General features: G+C 44.7%; 1 protein-coding gene across 2 annotated transcripts in view; it reads right to left on the bottom strand.

Moving 5' to 3' along the window:
• PAMR1 (peptidase domain containing associated with muscle regeneration 1) overlaps positions 1–10,404 on the bottom strand; it is a 52,156-nt gene extending 41,752 nt beyond the window's left edge. The window contains exon 1 of one of the 2 annotated variants that reach the window (XM_068684668.1): positions 9,987–10,404. In XM_068684668.1, the coding sequence (XP_068540769.1) occupies positions 9,987–10,059 (73 nt within the window). In that variant the 5' untranslated portion in view covers positions 10,060–10,404. The remainder of the gene's footprint in view (positions 1–9,986) is intronic. The other variant, XM_068684670.1, reaches the window with a different exon arrangement.
• Between the last annotated feature and the right edge of the window lie 11,931 nt (positions 10,405–22,335).

Genomic DNA, 22,335 nt, shown 5'->3' on the forward strand with positions numbered 1-22,335 from the left:
GACCTGACGGCTGCTTTCATGGAGCTTGATGGTGAGAAGTGTGAGAGCAGCCTGGGAAGATGAGACATGAAGGAAACATAATGAGAATCTCTCTTTCTTCTTCCCTCTCCCCTCCCCTTTTTTCTTTTCTTATTGTGGTTAGGTAACATCCTTTTTTCTTTTGTTTTAAACTCTGAGTGACAGAGCTGCATTGCCATCGCAACCAGCCACACATCTCTAAGGCACAGCGCTCCCGCCTGGGCCCGTACCTGTCTCCCTCCTCACCCCACTGCTTCTGCTGTCGTCGTGCCTCATAACCAAGTTACAGCGTCTGCCAGACACAGCTCCCTGCCACTGAACCTCGCTGCTCCGTCTCACTTGATTCTCCACAGGCTCATGAAGAAGTTCCTGGAAGCTTATCCTTTTCCCTAACGATATTTATTTGCTCCATCAAAAAGGGACCACCAACTGTTTCTTCATTTTTTTCCCTTTGGCTGGGAAATGAAGTTTAGCCCTTTGTGCTCCTCGCAGCTGAACCTTTCCCAGTCCACTGCAGTTCGGAGTTTGGAAACCGGGCTGCTGTTTGCGCTAAAACCTTCCTGTTCCCTCCCAGCCACAACCATTCCAAAAAGAAGAAAGGAGCCACGTCTGTCATTCAGTAACATTCTGTAATTATTTATTCCAATAATAAGTTCTTGCATCCAAATGACCTTAGTGTTCAGCAGTTATATAGCCTTTTGCCTGTAGATCTCGACATGCTTTACAAAGTGCTTTTTCCAGATGGGAAACTGAAGCACAAGCAAGGTGAAGTGACTTTGCTCAAGGTCCCAGAGAAAAACAATAGCAGAGCCAGGAATTAAACCCGTGCCTCCTAATTCCCAAAACAGCAGTCAATCAGCTTGGCCAAGTTGGGACTTCTTAACCTATAGCTATTATTCTCTTCTAATGAAGCCGTTTATCTGTGATCTGTATCTGATTCAGATTCCAGAGCGAATTGATTACACGTGTCTAATTATCTTATTAGAACTGACACTGAGCTTGATCCATCTCATCATACATGACTGGCAATCGCTGTTTCTGTGGTGTGCAGGGGCGGGTGTCTCGCTCCCTGTTGAAGGAGGAATCCCCAAAGCCTGAGCAATAAATAGCTGCCTAACACTCAGGAGCTTTCGCAAAGCTTCCTTCAAATTCTTCGGTCTCCCAGCTCAAGCTGGAAATCTAAATTCTCTCAAGGTTGCCAATGCTCATTAATGAAATGGCTCTATCCATTTGGGGTGTAGCTATCTCTTGCTAGCTAAAACGATCCAAACGTTCACAGGCAGAGAGAACCGTGAGGGCTGACCAAGACATCTCCACCCATGCAGAAATGCCAAGCCTGGCCAGGCCAGGCTGCAGGCAGCACCACGTGGCTGCCGGGTTAGCGCTTCCCTCTGAGAGGGGCCGGACCAGGCGACCGCCACAGGCCCCTTTCAACCTAAATTATTCTATGATTTTATAGCAATATTGCTGTTTGCTTCCTTCTTGCCCTTGTTTCAAGTGGGACAATGGAAACAGACTGTCTTTTGATTTACTGACCATTGAGTTCCCTTCCAGGTTTGCAGGTACTGAAGTTTGGGCAGCATATTTTCCTTGACAGGGGAATTTGTGGGTCTGGGAATTCTTTTTTTTTTTTTTTTTAAGTGATCATGTCTAAGATTTTCTTCAAAGAAATCATGAAGTCTGTTATTCCGAAGTTCTGTAGAAGCTATTTTTTAAGGAAACTTGTGCAAAGACTCGATGTACCCTTTTAATAGTGGTAGCGTCCCTTTTGTGTTGCACATACATCTCCTGCCTGCTGAGCAGCAGGCCAAGGAACACTTCCCCTCAGAAATGCAAGAGGGAGATGCACAGAGCAGCCCGCACGCAACAAACATTTGTTTGGGTTGCTGAGCTCAGCCTGGGCCCCAGGGAGGAAGAATTATCCCTCTTGTGCACTAGGGGAACATTAACCATGTCCCCATTGGCAGCTCCCTGCAGCCACACTTGGCCATTATTACCCCAAAAGAGAAGAGGCCGAGGCAGGGAGGAGCAGAGGGAGCTTTACTGAGTGAAATGCTGGAAAAAGGGCCCTGGCCAGCTGCGGCTGCGATAATCACAGGGTACACTGTGGGCCTAACTGATAATCCTCCAGAGCAGGCAGGCTGGTGTGGAGGCAGTGGCTGCGTCTCCCAGTGTCAAACATAGTCCAGAAAGTGCTTTGACCTGATTTTGGAAGAAGCAGGAAGAGGCTGCTTGACAACCCCTGCAAAATATTTAGCTGAAATCAACAAACAAGTCTCAGAACAGGCAAATAAACAGCGGATTAATTTACGGGATTTTAATGATGGAAGAAAAACCCATTAAATCCAGGAATAGACAGCGCATGTGGAAGCAGCTCAAGACCACGGAAACTGAGCAAGAAGTAGTCGTGTGGGAAGGCAGGCGAACAGCCGGGGGAAGGTGCTGGGGGAATGCCCGCGGAGCTCAGCAGCCTGGCAGGACACAGCGCCACGTTTCTCCTCTTGCTTCGAGTCCAGCCTGGGGGAGCAGTGCAAAGACAAGCACGACGGTGACATGTGGCCTAGCTGGTAGTTCTCACGTGTTTCCAGGTCTGGATGGGTGCACGTTCATTCTTTCTGCTGACATCTGCACCTAGAGAGACTGCCTCACCCCCGCAGCACAGGGGCGCGTTTCAGATCCCGCAGCTCTCAGCGGCTGCTTCTGCCAGACAGCAGTGGGAGGGGATGTTCCCCAGCAGCGCCCACGTTTCTGTGGGCTCTAAACGGCCTTTCTGTTGTCAGCATCAGCCTGAGGGCTGTTCCGGAGAAGGCAATTCATCACAGTCACACCGCCACCTCCCCTGCTCTCAGATACTAAGCTGGGAATTTGGAGGAGCCAAAGACTCCTCTCCCCGGGGAGCCGTCCCCACTAACAGGCAGGCCCTGAGCTTCCTCCATGAAAACCTGCGTGCGGGTGATGAGCCACAGCGAGGAGAAGGTGCCGCAGGAGTGTCTCGAGGGAGCTGACTCCTGCTCTTGTGGTGGCTGAGCCTGCACCGGGAGCTGAGCTGCTGAAAGCAGATGAAGAGCAGCCACAGAGGGGCCACCACAGAATGAAGTGCACGGCCGATCTGCTGGATGCTCTAATGCTTACTGACATCCCTGTGCAGACAGGGCCTTGGTTCTCCACAGATTCTCAAGACTGCAAAGGCAAAATGCTCAGCCTTTGCTCTTGATTTTGATTCAGCTCTGTGTTTGCCTTTGTACAAGTGCTGCTTATCTGCCTGCCTCCGTACTGTATACCCACAGGAGCCAGGGAAGGAGTGGAAGAAGGTTATTCCTGGTGCTCTAATAGCTTTAAGGGGAAATACAATTTTAATCCACCGGACTGCCAAGCTTCTACTGTCACGCACTCCATTCACAAAGTTGCAAAAAATTCAACTGTGATTTAACTTGCCTGGTGCATCCAATTCCCTCACTTACTCTGGCCCAGAGATCTCTTATTTGCTTCTTATTCCTACTTCACCTTTTCAAGAGGTGCTAATGTCCTCAGCCAAGATGTGCCTAGGCTAGGCAGCCTGGTGTGTGGAAGAGGAGCTTGAACAGTTGGCAGTGAAGCTGTCATCTCCCTCACACAAATGGTCTGTTATTCCTATTGCCCTCATGGTCAGGGCACGCGTGTGACTCAGCCATCCCTGTCCTGGCCAAACCTCAAATACCATCCTTTTCCAAACTGCAGGACCTCAGAAGGTGAGGTGATGAAACGCTCACGATAAAATATTTTGTTAGTACTTGGGAAAGATGGCGATGGAGGTTTGACAGAAATATTGCTTGAAATGGACTAGAAATGCAGCCTTCCAAAAGGGCAGTTTTTGCCATGCCGTTCAGCAAAGCCAGAAGTCTCCTTGGAAGATAAGCGAAGGCTCCATTAGGACCCCCTCCTGCAGACTGGAGGTATGTTACTTACTCTTATGCCAGTGAGTTCAAAGAGGACGACCAAGAAAGAAGAAATAGCTGTAAGGATCAGGCCGTCTTAAAGCACTAGTTCTATTCAGTTCAAGGTCTGCTGGAAAGGACAGTGATGAGTCCTATGGGATATGCAATGAGCCCAGCCAAATCTCTCATTTGAGGGAAAAGCGGAGACCTATGAGGGATGGAAAAAGTCTGATCATCAAAGAAAGCTATGTCTTAGAGCTCAGGGATAAAGGGAGCGCTGCCAAAAGCCAAGCTGAACTTGACCTTGCGAAGGAAATTAGAATAGTAAAAGGTTCTTCAGTCATAATAAGAAAATAAGGAAAGAAGAAAAGCGATTCTTGTGGGATGCGGATGCAGATGAAATATAAGATGGTGGTGGGCAGTATGGTGAGTTCTTAGCTTTCATCTTCAGGGAGTCTACATTAATGGGTTTGAGGGCATGGAAACAGTTAAGGTGTGATCCACATATTAGTGAACTTCTAACCAACTGCAGCTTGCAGCTTGGGATATTCAAGTAAACCAGCTTCAATTTTGGTTTATCTTACTAGGTCAGGCTAAAAACTTTGGTGATTCACAGATTCACAGGCACATTGCTGCCTCAAGGGTGGGCCAGACAGTTCATCACTCTAAAACTTCAATTTTAGCACACTTTTCTTGTCATGGTGAATTTGCCTGTCATAGATACCTTACTAAACAGAAAGGGGATTTCTGTTCCAAAGGGCTTGGAGCTAGGAAAATTATATGGCTAGGATCTAAGGTGAATTAAAGCAAGCCCAATTACAGCAATTAACTTAGCTGTCTTCTACTTCTTTGGAAGAATGGCTTGTTGTCATTTTAATGTAGTCATTTTAAGCTGATATAAATCCATGCATCCATGCTGCTGCTGCAATGGGGCATCTCCCTCCGTTGTGTCCCTGACTTCCCATTCCCACTCCTATCTTTGTGCTGGCATTAGCTGCTACATAGAGGGATCAGAGTACTGATCCAACAGAAAGCCAGTTTGCAGTCTCCATTTCTCCCTGGGAAAAAAAAAAAAAAAAAAGCCCCTAAATATTTGCCCCTAAATGTTTGCCACAATCCTACAAGAGAGACCTTGTATATATGTATTTATCATAACGTGGAAGGAAGTGTTTTATAAGGACATCCATACCTTGATCTGAACTGATGGAACTTCCCATCCTACATATCCATTGTGTTACATAGAAAAGATGAGTTTTCCTCCCATGCCACAGTTTATCCATCAGCAATGGATACTTAACAATACTTACACTCAAAGAAACATCATTTCAAATTGCTTTGAAAAGTGCCATACAAATTAAAAGTGCATTGTAAATAAGAGCAGATACAAACATATACATCTTCAAAATGAGAGTCCATAGAAGATGACTGTTTCAAAGTGATTATTCAAACAGCTCATGTTCCGCAAATGAGAATATGTCCCCTTTTATTTGATTGCCTTTTATTTTTTTCAGCATGATGCTCAATAACAATTACTGCCTCTGCAGAAGAAGCGAGCATCTGAGTTTGAAGGAGCAATTTCTTAAGGCTCTTATTAGGAAATGTTCAGCCATGTAATAATTCTGAAATGAAGGTTTCTCATTTAAAGACAAAATAAATCTGACAGAGGTGAAATCTAGTAAAAGCTAACACATTTCTTTCTCTCCATGTCTGTCTCATTTTCCTGATTGTTTTATCCTGCTCCTTCTTCAAGTCTACTCTCATTGCACCACTGTGCAGGCTGGTTCCTATCCCATAGGTGTTATGGGTATGGACGTTAACAACATGAAGAGCTCTGAGCACACAGAAGATCTAGAATTTCTCAACTGGAAATGAGAAACATGTTGGATTCACTTAGTAAGGCCAAGAGGAACGGACCTCAGAAGGGAAGAGAGTTGTTCCCTTAAGCAGTTTTAACTGGGGCTCTTGAAGAACAGTTTAACCCCAAACCCTGAATAATGATGGGAAGTGCAGGTCTTTATTCCTAACCTTTTTATCCCTCAGATAACCCGTTGTGCAAATGATGCCTGTTTTCCTAATAGTTTAAGAAGACGAAAGGGAATAGTGCTATCTCTAAAGAAGCTTGCTTCCCTTTAGGAAATTATGTGCCTATTATTCTTTTTAGCAGCTGAGCTAATTATAAGAGGAGCTAAAATACATCCCTGTTTTAGTTTTACTCAGTGTGCTTCATTTATGGATTGCAGACCATCGCTGAATAATTGGACTGCTTCTCCCAGTGAGCCAGTTTGCATCCTTTCCTAACTGTCAGTGCGTGCTTTTACACAGCCATGAATGTGAGGGGAAAAAATGAAAGATTTTCTCAAAAAAAAAAAAAAAAAAAAAAAAAAGCTAGCATGTGAACACATTGTGAGGTCTACTATTCTAAGCTGACTTGGTCCACTTACTAAATATGTAGCTATAAAATTCAGAAATAAATATTTCTGTTGATCCCAATAGGACATAGGTTTGCTTCAGCATGTTCCTACGGTGGTGCCTTTTTTACACCTGCAAGCTTCCACTCTTGACTGGGCTGTGATAAACAAATCATAAGCTCACAACACCTCTGCTCCAAGAAGAATTGTTACTTCAATAAAAAGTCCTTTTTGAGGTCTCCATCAGGTCCTTAACAGGAGTTCCCATATGACTTCCAGTGTTTGTACCTCATTCCACACTGCCTTGTTTTGCTTTGTCCATAAGAAAAATCAAGAATCAAGGAAAGCCAAGTAAAAATTGTGCTTCCTCTTTGTGGTGTGTAGGAGTTGCCCATCTAGAAGCTACAGCAGTGGGTTAATGAATAAAGAGCATTAAGTGAAAATAGGAGCATCCGTTCAGTCTTTCTATACCATAAAGCCCTGATGGTCCCAGTAACCCTCAGCCAACACCACCTCAGTTGCGATGCCCACCAGTTGCAGATGTTCTGCCCATGTTCCTCCCAGCAAACCCACCCACCCTGCAGCCCCTCCTCGCCTGCCCTACCCCTGCTGAGGAGGAGCACAGCAGGGCAGGTAGGCCTCAGGCAGGGTGCTCGTTCCTATTAGAAACATCCCGCTTCGCTTCTTCCTTCATTTCAGCAGCCCTTTCTTCCAGATAGTGAGCTGTAACACGCAAGATAGAGCTCTATTCCATGCACTCCAAGTAGCAGCTCTGCTCCTTTCCCCTTTTTCTTGTACAAAGCCCTTCTAATCCCTGCCTTCCCTCTGGGGACAGGCCAGTTGGCCCACAGGCCCAGAGCGCTGCAGCAGGCGTACACGCCTCCGCCGCATCTCAGATGCTGTTCCAGTTGAAACCTCGCACTCCTCAGCACGCGTCTTCCCCCTGCCCTCAAAACACCACAGTTTCCTCTTTCTGTATCTTTTTGTCATGGCTGGATTTAAATTACAGGCCATCATCTATGCCACGAGCTGGGATGTTTATAGCATCTAAAGCAACCTGCAGAAGTCTGCCCTAAACCTCCCCGTCTTCCACTTTCTCCTCTGTAATTACGGGATGGCATTTTTGATCTCATTATTGGCACCGTGGCATCGCGTGTTCATCCAAGAAGGGCTGTGACAGGGCTGTAAAACAGCCAGGATAAGGCTGAAACTGAGTTTGCTACATTACCCAGCAGGCCTTGATTTGTTTCTGGGATAGAGAAGCTTATTCTGGCCAGGAAAATTACACTAGTGTGATTGGGAAGAGATTTTGTTTTTCCTGTGCTGCAAGACAAGGAACAGGAGCGGGTGTGAACGCGGCACTTTTGAGATAGTGGCAGCATGCACGAGGTTGGAAAGCCCAGCCTTCATTAATGGGGCTGGGGAACAAAGCCAGACTGCTGTGATATGGGAGGATATTTGGGAATCTGTAGAAAAGAAACAGCTGCAATATCTAAATCCATGAGCACATGACATGGGGACATGCCTGTGTTAAACATGGAGAAGTGGTGCCGGCCCTGTCTTGAGTGTTTGCTTGCTGTAGCGGTGTCAGACCTGGAGCAGGTTGGTAGTTGATGTTGCCTGGATAGAAACAGCCCACACAGACAGCAGCAAAATCCCTGAGCCTCCACCTCAAGCTGTACGCAGCGGCCCTGGGGCTGTAGCTCAGCCCTAGCCAAGGACCGCAGGGTGCCCCCGAGCTGCCGGCCCTCTGCCCCTGCGGTGGGGAGGGCAACAAGCCAAACCAGGGGGCACTGGAGGGCTTAATGGGACTCCCGGGAGCCCCGTGAGGTGGCCTCGGGGTTGAGCATGAGTAACCCCAGCTTTCCTCCAATCCAAAAAGCGAGTCTCTCCCCCTTTGTCCAAGCTAGGAACCTAAACGTGTGAACTGAAGTAACCCATTTGCTAAGATTGAATGCATCTGGATGCATCTGAGTGCATCTGGGCTCCACGGCTCTAGACAGAGGACGAAGGGGGAGGGGAGGAGAGATTGGGGAGGGTTGAGATAGGCAGGAGCACACACAAACACACATATATTTTTAAGGAAATATGAGTCACTTGCACGTCAAGTTTATTCCAGAAATCAACTCCCAGACCTCCCCTGACTCCTGCCCCCAACTCCAGAGGCAGGCCCTGTGCAACTGGGTGTGATAAATAGGGATAAAAATTGGATACATCTGTGGGGAGGAGGCAAAATGCTATTTTCCAACCTGCCCTGACACGCTCAGGCCACCACACTTTTGAATCCTTCCCGTGGCTCCAAGCACCCCTCCCACTGCTGCGTGCAGGGCGAGCGCTGACGCCGGTGACTCCTCTGGAGACAGGGCACGGAGGCACAGTGAGGACGGAGGGGGCAGGGGGGTGGCTGTCCTTGATGTGGGACCCCCAGGCCCTTCAGTCACTGCCCCTGGTGTGTGAGGAGCTGGTGCTGGGGAGAACGGGTGGGCAATGAGCCCCTCCACAGCACCAGCCAGCCACTGCCCATGCCTAGGGGTGCTCTGGCACATGGCAGAGGGACAGGCTGCCACGGGGACAAAACGTGTGTGCATGTGGGACAGTGAGACCGTGCTTTGTGCTGGTTCCCCTTGGGGCAGGCTTTGGCAGGGGGTCAGTCACCCTGTCACCAGCACCCTGGGCCCCCAGGCCCATCAGGGAAGGACACCACAGAGGCAGACCCTCTGCCTCAGCCCCCAGCGGGGCGGGCTCTGTAGCCCCGTCCTTGACACTGATTATTTATAGCCGTCACGATGGGGTTGCCTGCATGCCTGGCACCTCCCCTGCTCTGCTGCGTCCCCCCGAGGTGCTTACCTGGCAGCTAACGTTGCCACAACCCCACAGCTCGAAGGGCGGGCGATTCGGGGGCACCCGCGGGATGCTGACAGCCATCTGCAGCTTCAGCTGCTCCCAGGTGTAAGCAGCCCACGGTCGTGGCCGCAACGACAGCGAATCTGCACTCGCCAGTAAATGCCTTTCGCTTAACCTTATCAAGAAGAAACTGAACATGCTGGTTCAGCAGAATCTGGAGCGAGGCTTGGCTATAAAAAAGATCATTCTGCTTTAACGAGGCTTCCCCTTCGAAAGAATAATATTGGCAGAACTAAAGCCCAGATCGGAAACAATGTGTGGCTTTTGTTTTCTTTTTTTCCTTCACTTTTTTCCTCCCTTGCCTTCATTCTTGGTGTTGGGGCTGGAGAGGAAAGTCTCTGTCTTGCCAAACTAAACAAATTACGCTTTACAATTCGGAGACTTAAATGCCTCTTTTTATCATCATTTCCTTAGCACTGAGTGTTGAGAAAATAAAGCAGTAGTAAGTGAAGTGATTGCATACCCTTTTCTTGATGGCCATTGGCAAACAAATCCAGCCAGTTGTTTCTCTTTAAGGCTATTAACTTTGCCTGGAAATCATCCCTGGGCAGACCTCCCCCCACACATGCTCTGTGCCGGCGAGAAAGGAATAAATAAAGCAGAGCCCCTTCCTTCTACTATTACCAGCCCTGCAGATCTCTCCACTGCCCATGACAGCCCCTGAGCTCAAACCCCTCTGACCACACTGAAGGAAAGGGACTGCTCTGGCCGTGCCGGGAACGCAGACGCTGACTTACGGTACCTCTCGGCAAGCAGGAGATGAGCAGGAGCTGCAGGAGGGTGAGTCCTACGTGTGTCCAGAGGGCTCGCTCCATACTGCCCAGGCCGGTGCAGCGGTGTGACTGCTCAGCAAGGGAAGGCAGGCAAACAGCTTTTACTGGGACCTCACCAGCTCCAGGCTGCGAGGGATCTCGGATTTCAGACCTCGGCTCGCTCCCATCCTCACCAGAGGGGAACTACCTTCAAGAGACTTCTCAGGCGTCCAGAAGCACGACGTCACCCCAAACCTCTCCAACTGCTGCCTTAACCCTTTCTGGACTCTGGCAGGCGATCCCTTTTGTGACGGGCTTGTTGTCTCGCGCTGCTCAGCTCCGAGATAGCGATTTTCATCTCGGAAAGAAAGATACAGCAAAGGGGGGAGAGACAGAAATACAAATTTCTATTCATGAGTCATCCCTGTTGCTGTGGCAAGTTGAAGTTACAGATGTCTCCAGAAGGAGGCACTTGGTACGTGCTCCCTCTGGGTGTGCAGGGCCGATGTGTCCCCAGGGTGCTGCCCTCGCCGCCAGGCTGGGCGCGGGGTGGGTGCGGAGATAAATTCCTGGCCCACGGTCCTGTGACCAGACAGCCCGGCTAAGTGACATGTGCCATTTTACAACGCGCTTAAAATAGACGTGCTTTTTTATGGCAGGCCAGAAGAATGAATGGGGCTCAGTGAGTGTTCGCTCCCTCCACAGTGGATGAAAACCACAAAACACAAAAGGAATCACTTGGAATACACGCGCTTGAGCTAGTCAGATGCTTTTTACGGACTCCGTTTCTGCCAGAAAATGCAACTTTGGCAAAATTGAAATGTTTTGTCGGAACATGTTGATATTGAGGAAACGTTCAATCCAAACAAAGGAGACCATTGCATTTGGATTTGATCTCTGCGTCATGTTTTGGTTTGCCTTTTCTATTAGTACATGCTACTGATTTTACCTGTCTTCAGCTCATATTTAATAGCCGTATACTTCATTTTTCCTAATATTCTTCTTGCAAAATGTATCAATACTATCCAAAGGAAACATTTCATGGTTCTACACCAGATCTCCTCAATTTCATTTCTGTAGTGAACTTTCAAAATGTGGATCATTTTCAAAATGTGAAGGGTAAAAATTGGCATTTTCTGCAGAGTAGAAACCCAAGTATCTCAAAGGCTTTGACAAATACCTACAGCTGTTTGTAAAGCTCTCAGGCATGTTGAGCAACCTCAAAAATTTGTGAGCAGTAGCCAATGGAAACCTTGAGTAATTTACTGCAGTGGAAAATCCATTACGCCTTCAGGTGGTCTTTCATGGGATGAATTCCTTTATCCAGACATCTCTCTAGGTTATCCTTGTCTAACAACCTATAGACTTTTAACTGTGAACAGTCTTTGTAGTATCTGTGCACCTTCCATATAAAACAATACTGATGTGTTCATCACCGTCTTTTTCTCTAAATCTCTTAACACGGATGCAAACATACCCAGTGAGGTTGCTGATGTAAGAAGACATGAGACAGATGCCAAGATTTTGGCGATTACGGCACACAGCCCTACTCAAAACATAGCATTTAAAGTTCATTTTGCACTTAGCTGCCATTCGATTTTCTGCGTGACAGTGGAACTGATGCTAACTGTGAATTTCCTTCAGAGCACAGCCACCTGCTTTGGCGTGGAGACCTCCACAGGGTGCAGTATGGATATCTGTCTGCTCCACGGCCTGCTGGAGAATCTCCCCTCTGCCATGGAGTGTGCCCAGGTGGTCAACAAGGCCAACGGCATCCTGGCTTGTATCAGGAATAGTGTGGCTAGCAGGACCAGGAAGGTGGTCATTCTCCTGTAATCTGCTCTGGTGAGGCTGCACCTCAAGTACTGTGTTCAGCCTTGGGCCCCTCAGTACAAGAAGGACGTCGAGGCCATGGAACATGTCCAGAGCAGGGCTACAAAGCTGGTGAAGGGCCTGGAGCACAAGTCCTGTCAGGAGCGGCTGAGGGAACTGGGGGTGTTTGGTCTGGAGAAGAGGAGGCTCGGGGGAGACCTCATTGCTCTCTACAGATACCTGAAAGGAAGAGGTGGGGAGCTGGGGGTCAGCCTCTTCTCACAGATAACTAGTGATAGGACCAGAGGGAATGGCCTCAAGTTGTGCCAGGGGAGGTTCAGGTAGGAAATTAGGAGACATTTCTTCTCAGAAAGAGCAGTCAGGCACTGGAATGGATTACCCAGAGGAGCGGTGCTGTCACCATCCCTGGGGGTGTTCAAACAGGCTGGAACCAGCTGGAACTGAGGGGGACAGACTGGAACTGACTGGAACTGAGGGGAACCGACTGGAACTGACTGGAACTGGCTGAGGGGAACTGGATGGAACTGGCTGGAACCAGCTGGAACTGACTAGAACTGAGGGGAACCGGCTGGAACTGGCTGGAACCATCTGGAACTGAGGAGAATTGGTTGGAACTGGCTGGAATGATCTGGAACTTGCTGGAACTGAGGGGAACTGCCTGGAACTGACTGGAATTGACTGGAACCAGCTGGAACTCTGGAACTGACTGGAACCAGCTGGAACTGAGGGGAACTGACTGGAACTGGCTGGAACTGGTTGGAACTGGTCCTGTCTAGCACAGTACAACCTTGGCTGCTCCTCACAGAAACCGTCCTGCAGCCCCTGCTACCAGCACCTCACTGGGGACAGTCATTTAGTTTCCACACAGGACTATATGTCATAGCAGCTCCTGTTCCCCACCTCCATAGTCAGCTCTTGTAAAAGGTGAAGAAGGAAAGGGTGACAAGTGGAGAATCCTCTGTGGCCATTGCAGTGACAGTCTACAGCAAGCTGAAAACAAAGCTATGACAAGCTGACTAAAGCTTTCCCCTGTGTTTTCCCCTGTGTTTTTTTTTTTTATTATTATTATTATATTTTCTCCATTACTTCTCACCCAGACAACTGGAGCTCAACACTCTCCTCTGTGTTTAAGAAAAAAAAATGAATTCCTCCAAAACAGATGAAAACAGAGGGCCCTTACCCCTTCACAAAGAAACATGATTTTTAATGTATATCAAATCATAAATAGTTCATTTCATACCCTGAAATTTCTAATAAACAATGAAAATATTTAACCTAGTAAGTCCTTTTAAGACTGAAAATTGGCTTATAGATACCTGAGGTTTAGCTGAAACTGAGGGGGAGCCCCATGAGGACTCAGACCCAAATCTGTTGTTGGTGTGTGAAGTCGAGAAATCCCAGAGCGTTGAACAAGGCTGAATACAGGGAACCAAAGAGTTAAGGACAAGCATAGAGCACCTAATACATAGGTTTTTCATAAAGGCCAGAACTATTAGGGAAAAAATAGCCACAAGGGCCACAAGTATTTGTTTATTTGAGCCAGTTGCTGTGGCAAGTCATTCAATATGGTGGAAAAGGAGTATCTGAGGTTGTGCTTCTGTCCTGTGTAAGGAGCAGCTCTGCAGGGACACCTTCACTTTTAAGATGAAAAAGAGGTCTTTCTATTTTATGGAGGACTGGGATAAGGAATGAGAAAGCTAACTAACTGATCTTTGATATCTCTTATTTTTCTTGTCTCTGAGGGAAGTTAATTATGCTCACCAGGGAATATAATCACACTCAGTGTTATTCTAGAGTGCTTCATTTAGCCCTTTGCAAAATCAAGTTGCATTGGTTGATCCACTGCATCTATAGAGAATGGCTTGTGAGTCAAAAAAGTGAATTCACACATGATCCCATAGATTTTACATGATCAAGTAGATATATCCTATTTACACTGGTTGTTTGATGAGACGTAGCTTTAGCTCTGGGCAACTTCCATAGTGCTCCTGAATGCACTTATTGCATTCCTATTAAGATGCAGAGACCAAACCAGGCAAATCACACCAGCCAAATATTTCGGGCTTTATGTAATTCTCCACGAAAGAAAGCTAAAAGCTCTTAGCCATGTGTCTGTGCTGCTGAGGAATCTCACTCTAGCATTTGGCTGCAGTGTTTGTATCTGCCCTATTGCTGAACATACTTAAGTACAGGTTTGAAAATTACATTCCACTGACACTGAATTGTAAAACAGATCTGCAAAAATTGATAGAGTTAATGTATATCCTAGTCATGATAAACTTCCTAGCAACTCACTTCAACCTAGAGTAAAACAAGTGCTTTGATAATTAACAGTTAGCCACCGGATTAATAGTTAATGTGTAAATAATACCACTGACTTCTAATAATCCACCATGAAAAACATGAGACATGAAAATGCTGTGTGATTCAGTCTGTAAGAAGAGCAAGAATGCCGCCATTTTATAGGGGAGAAAAATTGAGGAGCTGAGGTTCATACCTTGTAGCAGTGCCGGAATGAGTTCACCCGTTTGGTACTTAAAGCTCTAGACTGTTCTGCTTGAGAGGACTCAGTGAAGAATAATTAGGGATGGATGTACAGTTCTGAATAAAATCAATTTTGGTTTGAAATAAAATCACTGTTTCAGAGCCAGAAGGGCTTTTTTTTTTTTTTTTTCAGTCGGAAAGTTTAGTGAACTTTTTATTTCCCTTCACAAGGCATCCTTCTTACACAAACATTTTGAGCCCATTTCTCTCTCTTCTCACAGGCAAGATTCCCACTGAAACTAGTAGAGTCTTCTGCAAGAGAAAGAGTTTGAATCACCCAAGCTCAAATGTGCTCCTAGCAGAGTCAGTGGAGTTAGGTCTTGAACTTAGTGACTGCCCAGTAAAGCCCAACATACTTGAACAAGATCTGAAGAAACCATTTGTGAGACATTGTAAAAGAAAATGGACCCTCTGAAAGGCTGGAAAGGGCTTGTGTCTCACAGGAGAAATAAAGTTCAAATGAAACTCAGACTTGGAGCTTTAAGAGTAGCAGCAACAGCAGTTAATGAAAGATTAGCACTAATGTTTTACTCCTTCCCTCAAATCATTGTTGTTGAATGAGGAAGCCCTTTCAGAGGAGAAATTACAAAGCGTTTGCCTTTAAAACACTGCTTTTAATAGAAATCACAGACCTTACTATAACATCCGAGGAACATTTTATAAGTTTCTGGGAATATTTAGAGTATACTTTGCCCTTTTAGTTTCAAGTTCTGCCAAATGTGTGCAATGCAATATCAAGCACTTATAAACCACAGTAGAACTGTGGCAGCCTTCCTATACAGGCACCTGCAGGCAAGGGCACTTTGTGGGGCTTTTTCTGACCTAAGCTCCACAACTTATTCCCAGCTCTTTGTGGGATGTTAATCCTCGGTGACTGAAGCATCACAGTCAAAGAAAGCAAATTGGATGAGAATGGGAGAAGCCAAAAGAGCAAGGAACTGTAGTGCCAGCACACATTACAGCTCTGACCTAATGGGACTTGTAATGGCAATAGTAAAGCTCGTATTTGTTAAAAAGATTTTGTCAGGAAAACTGAGGTAAAGTTTATAATTCCAATTATGTTTCTGGGCAGGTGATCAACAGAATATGGCCAGAAAAATATGACTCCTTAATGGCATCTAACAAGCAGTATGTTTTTTGTTTTGTTTTGTGTTGTTCTTTCAGTTGGTACTTCATGTGTTAGTCTGACTGTCTGTGGGTTTTTTTCAGTGATCTTTCTGTGTTTCACTTTTGTATATAGTCTATGACGATCTTCACCATAGCAATGGGTAAAAAAAAAAAGAGTCAGGTGGAAGATTTGGTTTGAAACTAAAACTATCCATTAGTCAAGCCTACTTATCAATCAGTCAGACACTGATGTTACACTCTAAGGAGGTAACAGGAAAGGGTTGCAGTTACATATTTCCCTACATGAAATGAACTATCTGTAGATTCAATTGTTATGATACATATTTTGCTTCATAGGTTAATAAATAAGGTTTTGTAGGTTAACAAATAAGACTTAATCTGTACAGTAGGCTCAAACAGATCACCAATACAACAACGACACAGAACATTAGCAACTGCTTTTGTTTGTTTGTTTGAAGTTGGACATTTGATAATCATGCTAACATGTGAGCCAATGTGGAAGCCAAGAAAATAACACATTTTTGAGTCAGAGATCTAATGATGCTCAACCTGGAAAGCTCAGCCTAGCACTGCAACATGATGTCCAGCCAGAAAAATATTTACATGAAATAAAGCTCAGAAAAATGTATGTTGGAAGCAATTGGTGGAAGGCCAGCTTTTCAGAGATGCTGATTGTCTGCATTTCCAAACTGGAAATGTAGAATTGCAGCACTTCTTGAAATGTGATTCAGAATGAGATGTAACTGCATTGCAGTTAGATAATAAGTGATGTAAGACCTGAGCAGTGCTACCTTACAAATTAAGAGCTTAGTCTGAAGCGCAGGTTTTTTGTGATCTCCTTTTCTCCTTTCATTGATCCCTATTAAAGCTGAAATTAAGGCTCAATTTCTGTCCCTGTAGGTTGAATTTGCCAAAATGTCCTTATGAATGTTCTATGAAGAAATCAAGCTAGGAACAACTGTAAAATTCTAATTACAAAGAGTAATGAAATCATTCACCCTTTATATAGTTGTCTTATATGTGGTACAAGTAAATAATCAACAAACGTGCAGTAACGTATCATTATCTGTTTCCTCCTGATGCATCCTTTGGGAGTTCTGCCATCAATCACTTAATACCGTCTCCTGCTAATCGCTATGCAGTTTTTCCGTTCTTCTCCCTTGATTGACTTGACTGACCTTGATGAAAAGGGTGGACCTGAAGAAGATGACAAAGACAATAAAAATGTACCCATTCAGAAAGAGAGAGTAAGATTGCTAAAACTGAAAGGAGAAGCAACTGAGATCTTTCAGAGCAGCAACCCATTCTTAGAGTAACAGGACAAGGTCACCAGGGTATTGCAAAATTTGATCTCATGATATGAAATGATATACTGATCAAAATCTCAGGCCATTATGCAGCCATCTGTTGAATTTTATTTTAAAATTCGTCAGCATCAACTACTGCAAAACCAGGTGCTGAAAGGCATGTCACTGAGATGAAGCATCTCATCCACCTCTTCTGTCTGTCAGACACTGAAGTGGCAGTTGACAGTCCTGATGATCCTGCTTCCACATATGTATTCTCCCTGTCATCCTTGTCATCTTTGAACTCTGGCATGCCAGACTACTATTGATTTTTCACTTAAAAACACAGAAGACAAAAAAAAAAAAAAATCATAGAAAGTGTTTCCTGCTAAATTTCCTGTTATTATATTTTAGGCCTTGATATCAGGATATGAATGAGCAAGATCATATGTTGCAACATACTGTCCATGAGTAAATTTAAACCGTGTAATTCCTAAGCACACATCCCACCCACTACTCTTAAATTAATTCTTATAGGAAAAGCTGTCTTGCAATCTGTCAAATCACTGTCACACTTCTCAGGAATGCTTACCCAGTGGGTAGTAGGATATGTTTATATCAGGAAATCCCCCTTGGCATATCTAATGCAACAGAAAAAAATGTGTCTTAGTATAATTCTGTTATTTATAGCTATGTAAATGAAAGCCAATGAGGTTTAGATAATTTGTAAGCTGCTAATCAAGGAAAAAGACTCTATGCACAAAGCCCACAAGCTAAAAAGTTTGTTCAAGTTAATGGAAGACTTTGTATAGCTCATAAGGCCTCTGTTTAAAATAGCCATGAAGATACTTACACAACACTGATTGCAGTGGTATTTTAAGCTCTGACTTAGCAAAGACTTAAGCATGTGCTTAACTTTGTTTAAATCAGTAGTTCTACTGAACTCAGCAGGGCTAAATTACATAATTTTAAGTCTTTGAAGCCTAAAGGTCTTAGCGTGTAACTGAAATTCAGGGAAGTGACAATGCCACAAATCACATGAAGTCTCTCTGCCTGAGTCCTAGGCTCCCTGAGCCTCCCACACCTCTGGAGTCTATCATCACAGCAGTTGCTACCCCAAGCAGCAGACAGGCTCTCCTTTTGCAACACGTTGCCTGCTTAATACAGAGAATAAAAAGAAAGAGATTCCATCAGACCAGATTTCCCACAATGAGTTAACAACAGACTGGCACTGGACTATTCACTGCGTTGTAGACACTGAAAGAGTGACAGGAGTTTCTAAATAAGACAGCCTTCAGCATTCATTGTTAATAGGCATATCAGGGTTTTCAGTAAATATTTATGTAGCGGCCTCCAGGATTAGAAATCAACACTGACGCTTCCCTTTAAAGATTGAAAACCTCAGTTGAAGCAAAGTGAAAGATTTTGCTATACCATTGTCTCTCCCCTGGACTGTTAGCATTTAGCGGTGTGCATGCTGACAGAGAGGGTATTGATTTTTTTACTTCAAACATTTCTTCATAGAAGAGAAGCAACAAAGAGGAGTAGAAAAGAAATAATAGTGATTCTTGTTTTCTTCAGCAGCACTTCGATCTTACAAGTTTAAGCAGTAAAAGAAAGGAATAGCCTATTCCATTCCAGTCTGTCCTGCTAGAGAATCCACATTTCTACATCCTTGTTATTACCTCTCTGTCTTGAAACCACAGTGTGTGTGCCTACTGACAGCACAGCTTTAAGCTTCTGATATCCATTCATGGGTCCCTGAGATCTTTTCAAAGTTCTGTTGCACTATGACACACAATATCATGCAAGGAGAGAAAAGTCTACGTGGAAATGTCTATTTCAAGTAGCCAAAAACACTGCAGGAAGGACCACAGAAAAGCCAGCCTTGGATCCAGTAGAGAATTTTACTTTGTCCTAAAAGAGTATTTACAATTACATGTTTTTTTTTCCCCTATATGTTATTGTCTGACAATAATTCCATTGTTTGCATTCAGTCAGTGTCTTCTCTGTGAAGAATGTCTTGGCCATTGACATTTGTTTTAGATTTCTCTTCATTTATTTTAAACCAAAACAGCTTGACCCAAAGCCACTGAAGTGAATGGAAGTCTACCACTGAGTTCAGTGGCCTGCAGAGCAGGCCCATAAGGATCCTCGATCATCAGCTGATACAAATTTGGCTAAAATGGATGGCCACATCTATGCTGTGTTGAAAGAGAAGCCTCTCAAATGCCTGTGAGCCTGCTTTGATTCCTTTCCTGCCTGCCTGTATTGATTTACCCCTTGGCTGGCCTGGGAATACATGGTCGTGTAGATGCTGGCAATGGTGCTCTGGTTGTACCTCAAGCCATGTCTGGTCACTCACCCTGTAGTGGATAAATCCCCTGGAACAGTCGTGGGGTCATCCTTTGCAGGCAGTATAGGTGTAGTTAATATGAGAGCACCTCTTCAAATAACTTGGTCACTTATATCCATGTGACTACAGGCCAGACTGCAAATGAAATATAATAACTCTGTCTGTGTTACACGTGCTAATGAACCAGGAATTTCCCAAACACTGACAAAGCAAGCATTAGGAATTAATCTCCCGTGTGGGCTGTTTGTGTTATAACAATCCCAAACTGGTTTCTATGCTTTCAGCAGTAGCCACTGTCAAAGACGGGAGCACAACTGAGTATATCCAGCTACTTCAGTTCTGATGGAAATTCTTCTCTTGCTGATGTTCTGGAGATTTGTTTCTCAAACATCTTTTCAAAAGGTTTTGGTTTGTTAAAAGTTGTGAACTATGCATTTTTTCTTGAGTCACCTAGCAAGCACTGGCTTTTAGACAATTACCTTGCAACAGCGGCATCTCAAGGCCCTAGAAATACTAGCACTTTGAAATGGATAGGTAGTATACATGTGCAGCTTTTACCCCAACCTAATCTTTTTATTTATTTATTTATTTATTTATTTATGTATTTATTTATTTATTATTAATTTATGTGAGGACTGCATGCCATACAAGAAAGTAAAAGGCAAAGTCTGGAAACTCCTATTGCATGGGATGTATTCCGCAGGTTTGGTTTGCCGTTCAAAATATTGGCCTCTTCTGCAGAGTACAGGTGCCAGAAGGCTGGCAGGTAAGTACCACATGAGGATCTGGCCTTCAGTGCACTGGATTATCCAGTGCTTCTCAGCCATTTTATCAGGGTACAGCCTTTCTGGCCAGCACAGATGAACTACATTAAATGTTTTATGATTTTCTCGACCAAAACAAGCCACAGGGGTTACAGTGAAAACAAATAAAAGGGAACAACAAGATACAGATAAGAGAGTTCTGCATATTCCTGGGTATGGATGGAGTGTTTTTAGCATTATATCATCCCTTTCCTCCATGTGATAAAAACTAAGGTGGAACCAGAGCTTTCTTTTACAGCCCCTTCCTTTAAAGTGTGGCATGTCAACTGCAAAAAGAGGAGAAAAATGTTAATTAGGAAAGCTTAATCAATAGCACTCCAAAATAAGTTGGTGAGACTTTTTTTTTTCCTCTGTACATAGGCACAGATAAACAGGTTAATCACTTTAAGATTCTTGTATAAGGTCACAGTGCTCGGTATGATTTACTGGAGATGAAATTTGGCAGGCAATATGTTCATAATATGATCTAATCATGTTTGGTAGTGTGGGGAGGGAAATAAAGAAATTGGCTGAGAGGACTGCTTAAAAATTGGCAACCCTGCAAATACTGTGACTTCTCTATGGAAATCTCATCAGAATGATGAGCCAGCCAGCTTTTCAGAGCCTGTCCAGAATTTTTCCTTTCAAAATATTTGTGCATGAGTGATAATGGATACCTCCTATTACTGGATGGCTCTTGCAGTGCACTTCAGGACTGACCTGAAGTATCCCCTGCTATTTCAGTGTTGGACTCCAAACTACTCTGCCAAAAAGCCACGCTCCTCAATCTCTCTTTTTCTCTCAGGTCTAGGGTTCATCAATTCGTTGGAATATTGTCACATAAATGCAGTCAGGCCACATGAGATTGCATAGTGTCCTGCCCCCAGAAATGACCAGGACCATATATTTCAATAGACAAAGACAATAAAATCATTTGGATAATCTGCTCCAGCCCACAGTCCCATCCTGTTCTCCACTGATAAAGATTAATTCAAGCTCTAAAGTGTTTATAGTTTACCAATTGCAATCCTGACCTCTGGCTACCTACCAGTGTGTCCAGTAACCCTTTTAAGTTTGCTAAGATTTTGCTCCCAGGGGCATGCTGTGGAAAAGATCCATTATGTCCATCAGAAAAGAACATTTGTTCCTTCTCCTTCTTCCTTTCTCTCAGACAGTTTTGACCTACACACCTTGTTTCTCAGACATAACAGCTCAAATTTCTTTCTCTCCTTCCATAAGGCACCTCAGAAAGGGCTGCGGGGAAGTCTCGGCCACCAGCTCCTCTCTATTCACTGCTTTATGCTCACGGAAATTCACTTGATTTCTGCCCTGCAGTGGCATTGCTATTCCAAGCCCAGAGCTCCTCACAGCTCACATGTGGCTACCACTGCCCCCATCTGCTGCAGCCTCAGATGTTCCTGCTGAACTTCTGTCTCCACCTGTGCAATTCCCCATTATTTCCATGGTGGACCTCACTGTCAAGCAGTGTGAGCAATGATGCCACAGGCCATTGCCAAATTTTACCATAGGGCTCACGATTTCTTTCCTCTCTTCATGCACTTTTTCCTCATATGCTCAAATACTCATTTGAGGTCCCGTTGCACAATCACTAGAAGATGTCTGACATTTTTGCACCAAAATAATTGGTCAGGTTAAAAATGAAAAATTGTAGTACCACAGTCACTAAAGAATGATTCATCATTCTGTAAAGTTTTGGCAACATGACAAAGGGCAAATGTTCAGGAAAAGAGAATATTTTCCCAGTGTTCGTAAAATGTTCAACAAAATAAATACAAACTCCCTGGAGATCACTGGCAATAAACATTTAATTTCAGCCTCCACAGAAATGCATCATCGTTTCTATTATTTTTTTGTAGTTCCCCGGGATAAGAAATCTATCTATGGAAGATTAATTTCTAGATAGTGGGTTTCTCATGAAAGGCATTTACCTTTTCTGCAGTCTCTTTGGACTCTTTGGAAACCAACATAGGGCCGTTCTGAGCATTAATTGCTGTGTAAAATAACTCCTGATTTATGAAAATACAACTAAATAGGTAGTGGGGCAGTGTAACAATGAGCTCTGTAACACGTTCTGCGAGGACCTTTGCTTGAGGCAGTAACCCCGGGTTGGAGCAGCTGTCTCTGTCTCAGGCAGGAGCCCTGGTTCCCAGAACTGCTCCACCATGGAAAGTGGGCCCGGTGGTGGATCAGCAGGCGCCAGCCAGAAACATAAAGTGTTGGTCATTAAACCCAACAGATAGCTTGGCTGAGGGAAATGCTGTTGGAGGATGGGCTGGCTGCAAGTGTTCATCAGCTCCTCCAGCTCCTTCACGAGAGGGAGAAGGGAAGTGGAAGATCCCTACCATCAAAGCAAAAGGTTATGGTCTGT

The sequence above is a fragment of the Anas acuta genome, chromosome 5 (assembly GCF_963932015.1).
Source record: "Anas acuta chromosome 5, bAnaAcu1.1, whole genome shotgun sequence".
In the NCBI taxonomy this organism is placed as follows: domain Eukaryota; kingdom Metazoa; phylum Chordata; class Aves; order Anseriformes; family Anatidae; genus Anas; species Anas acuta.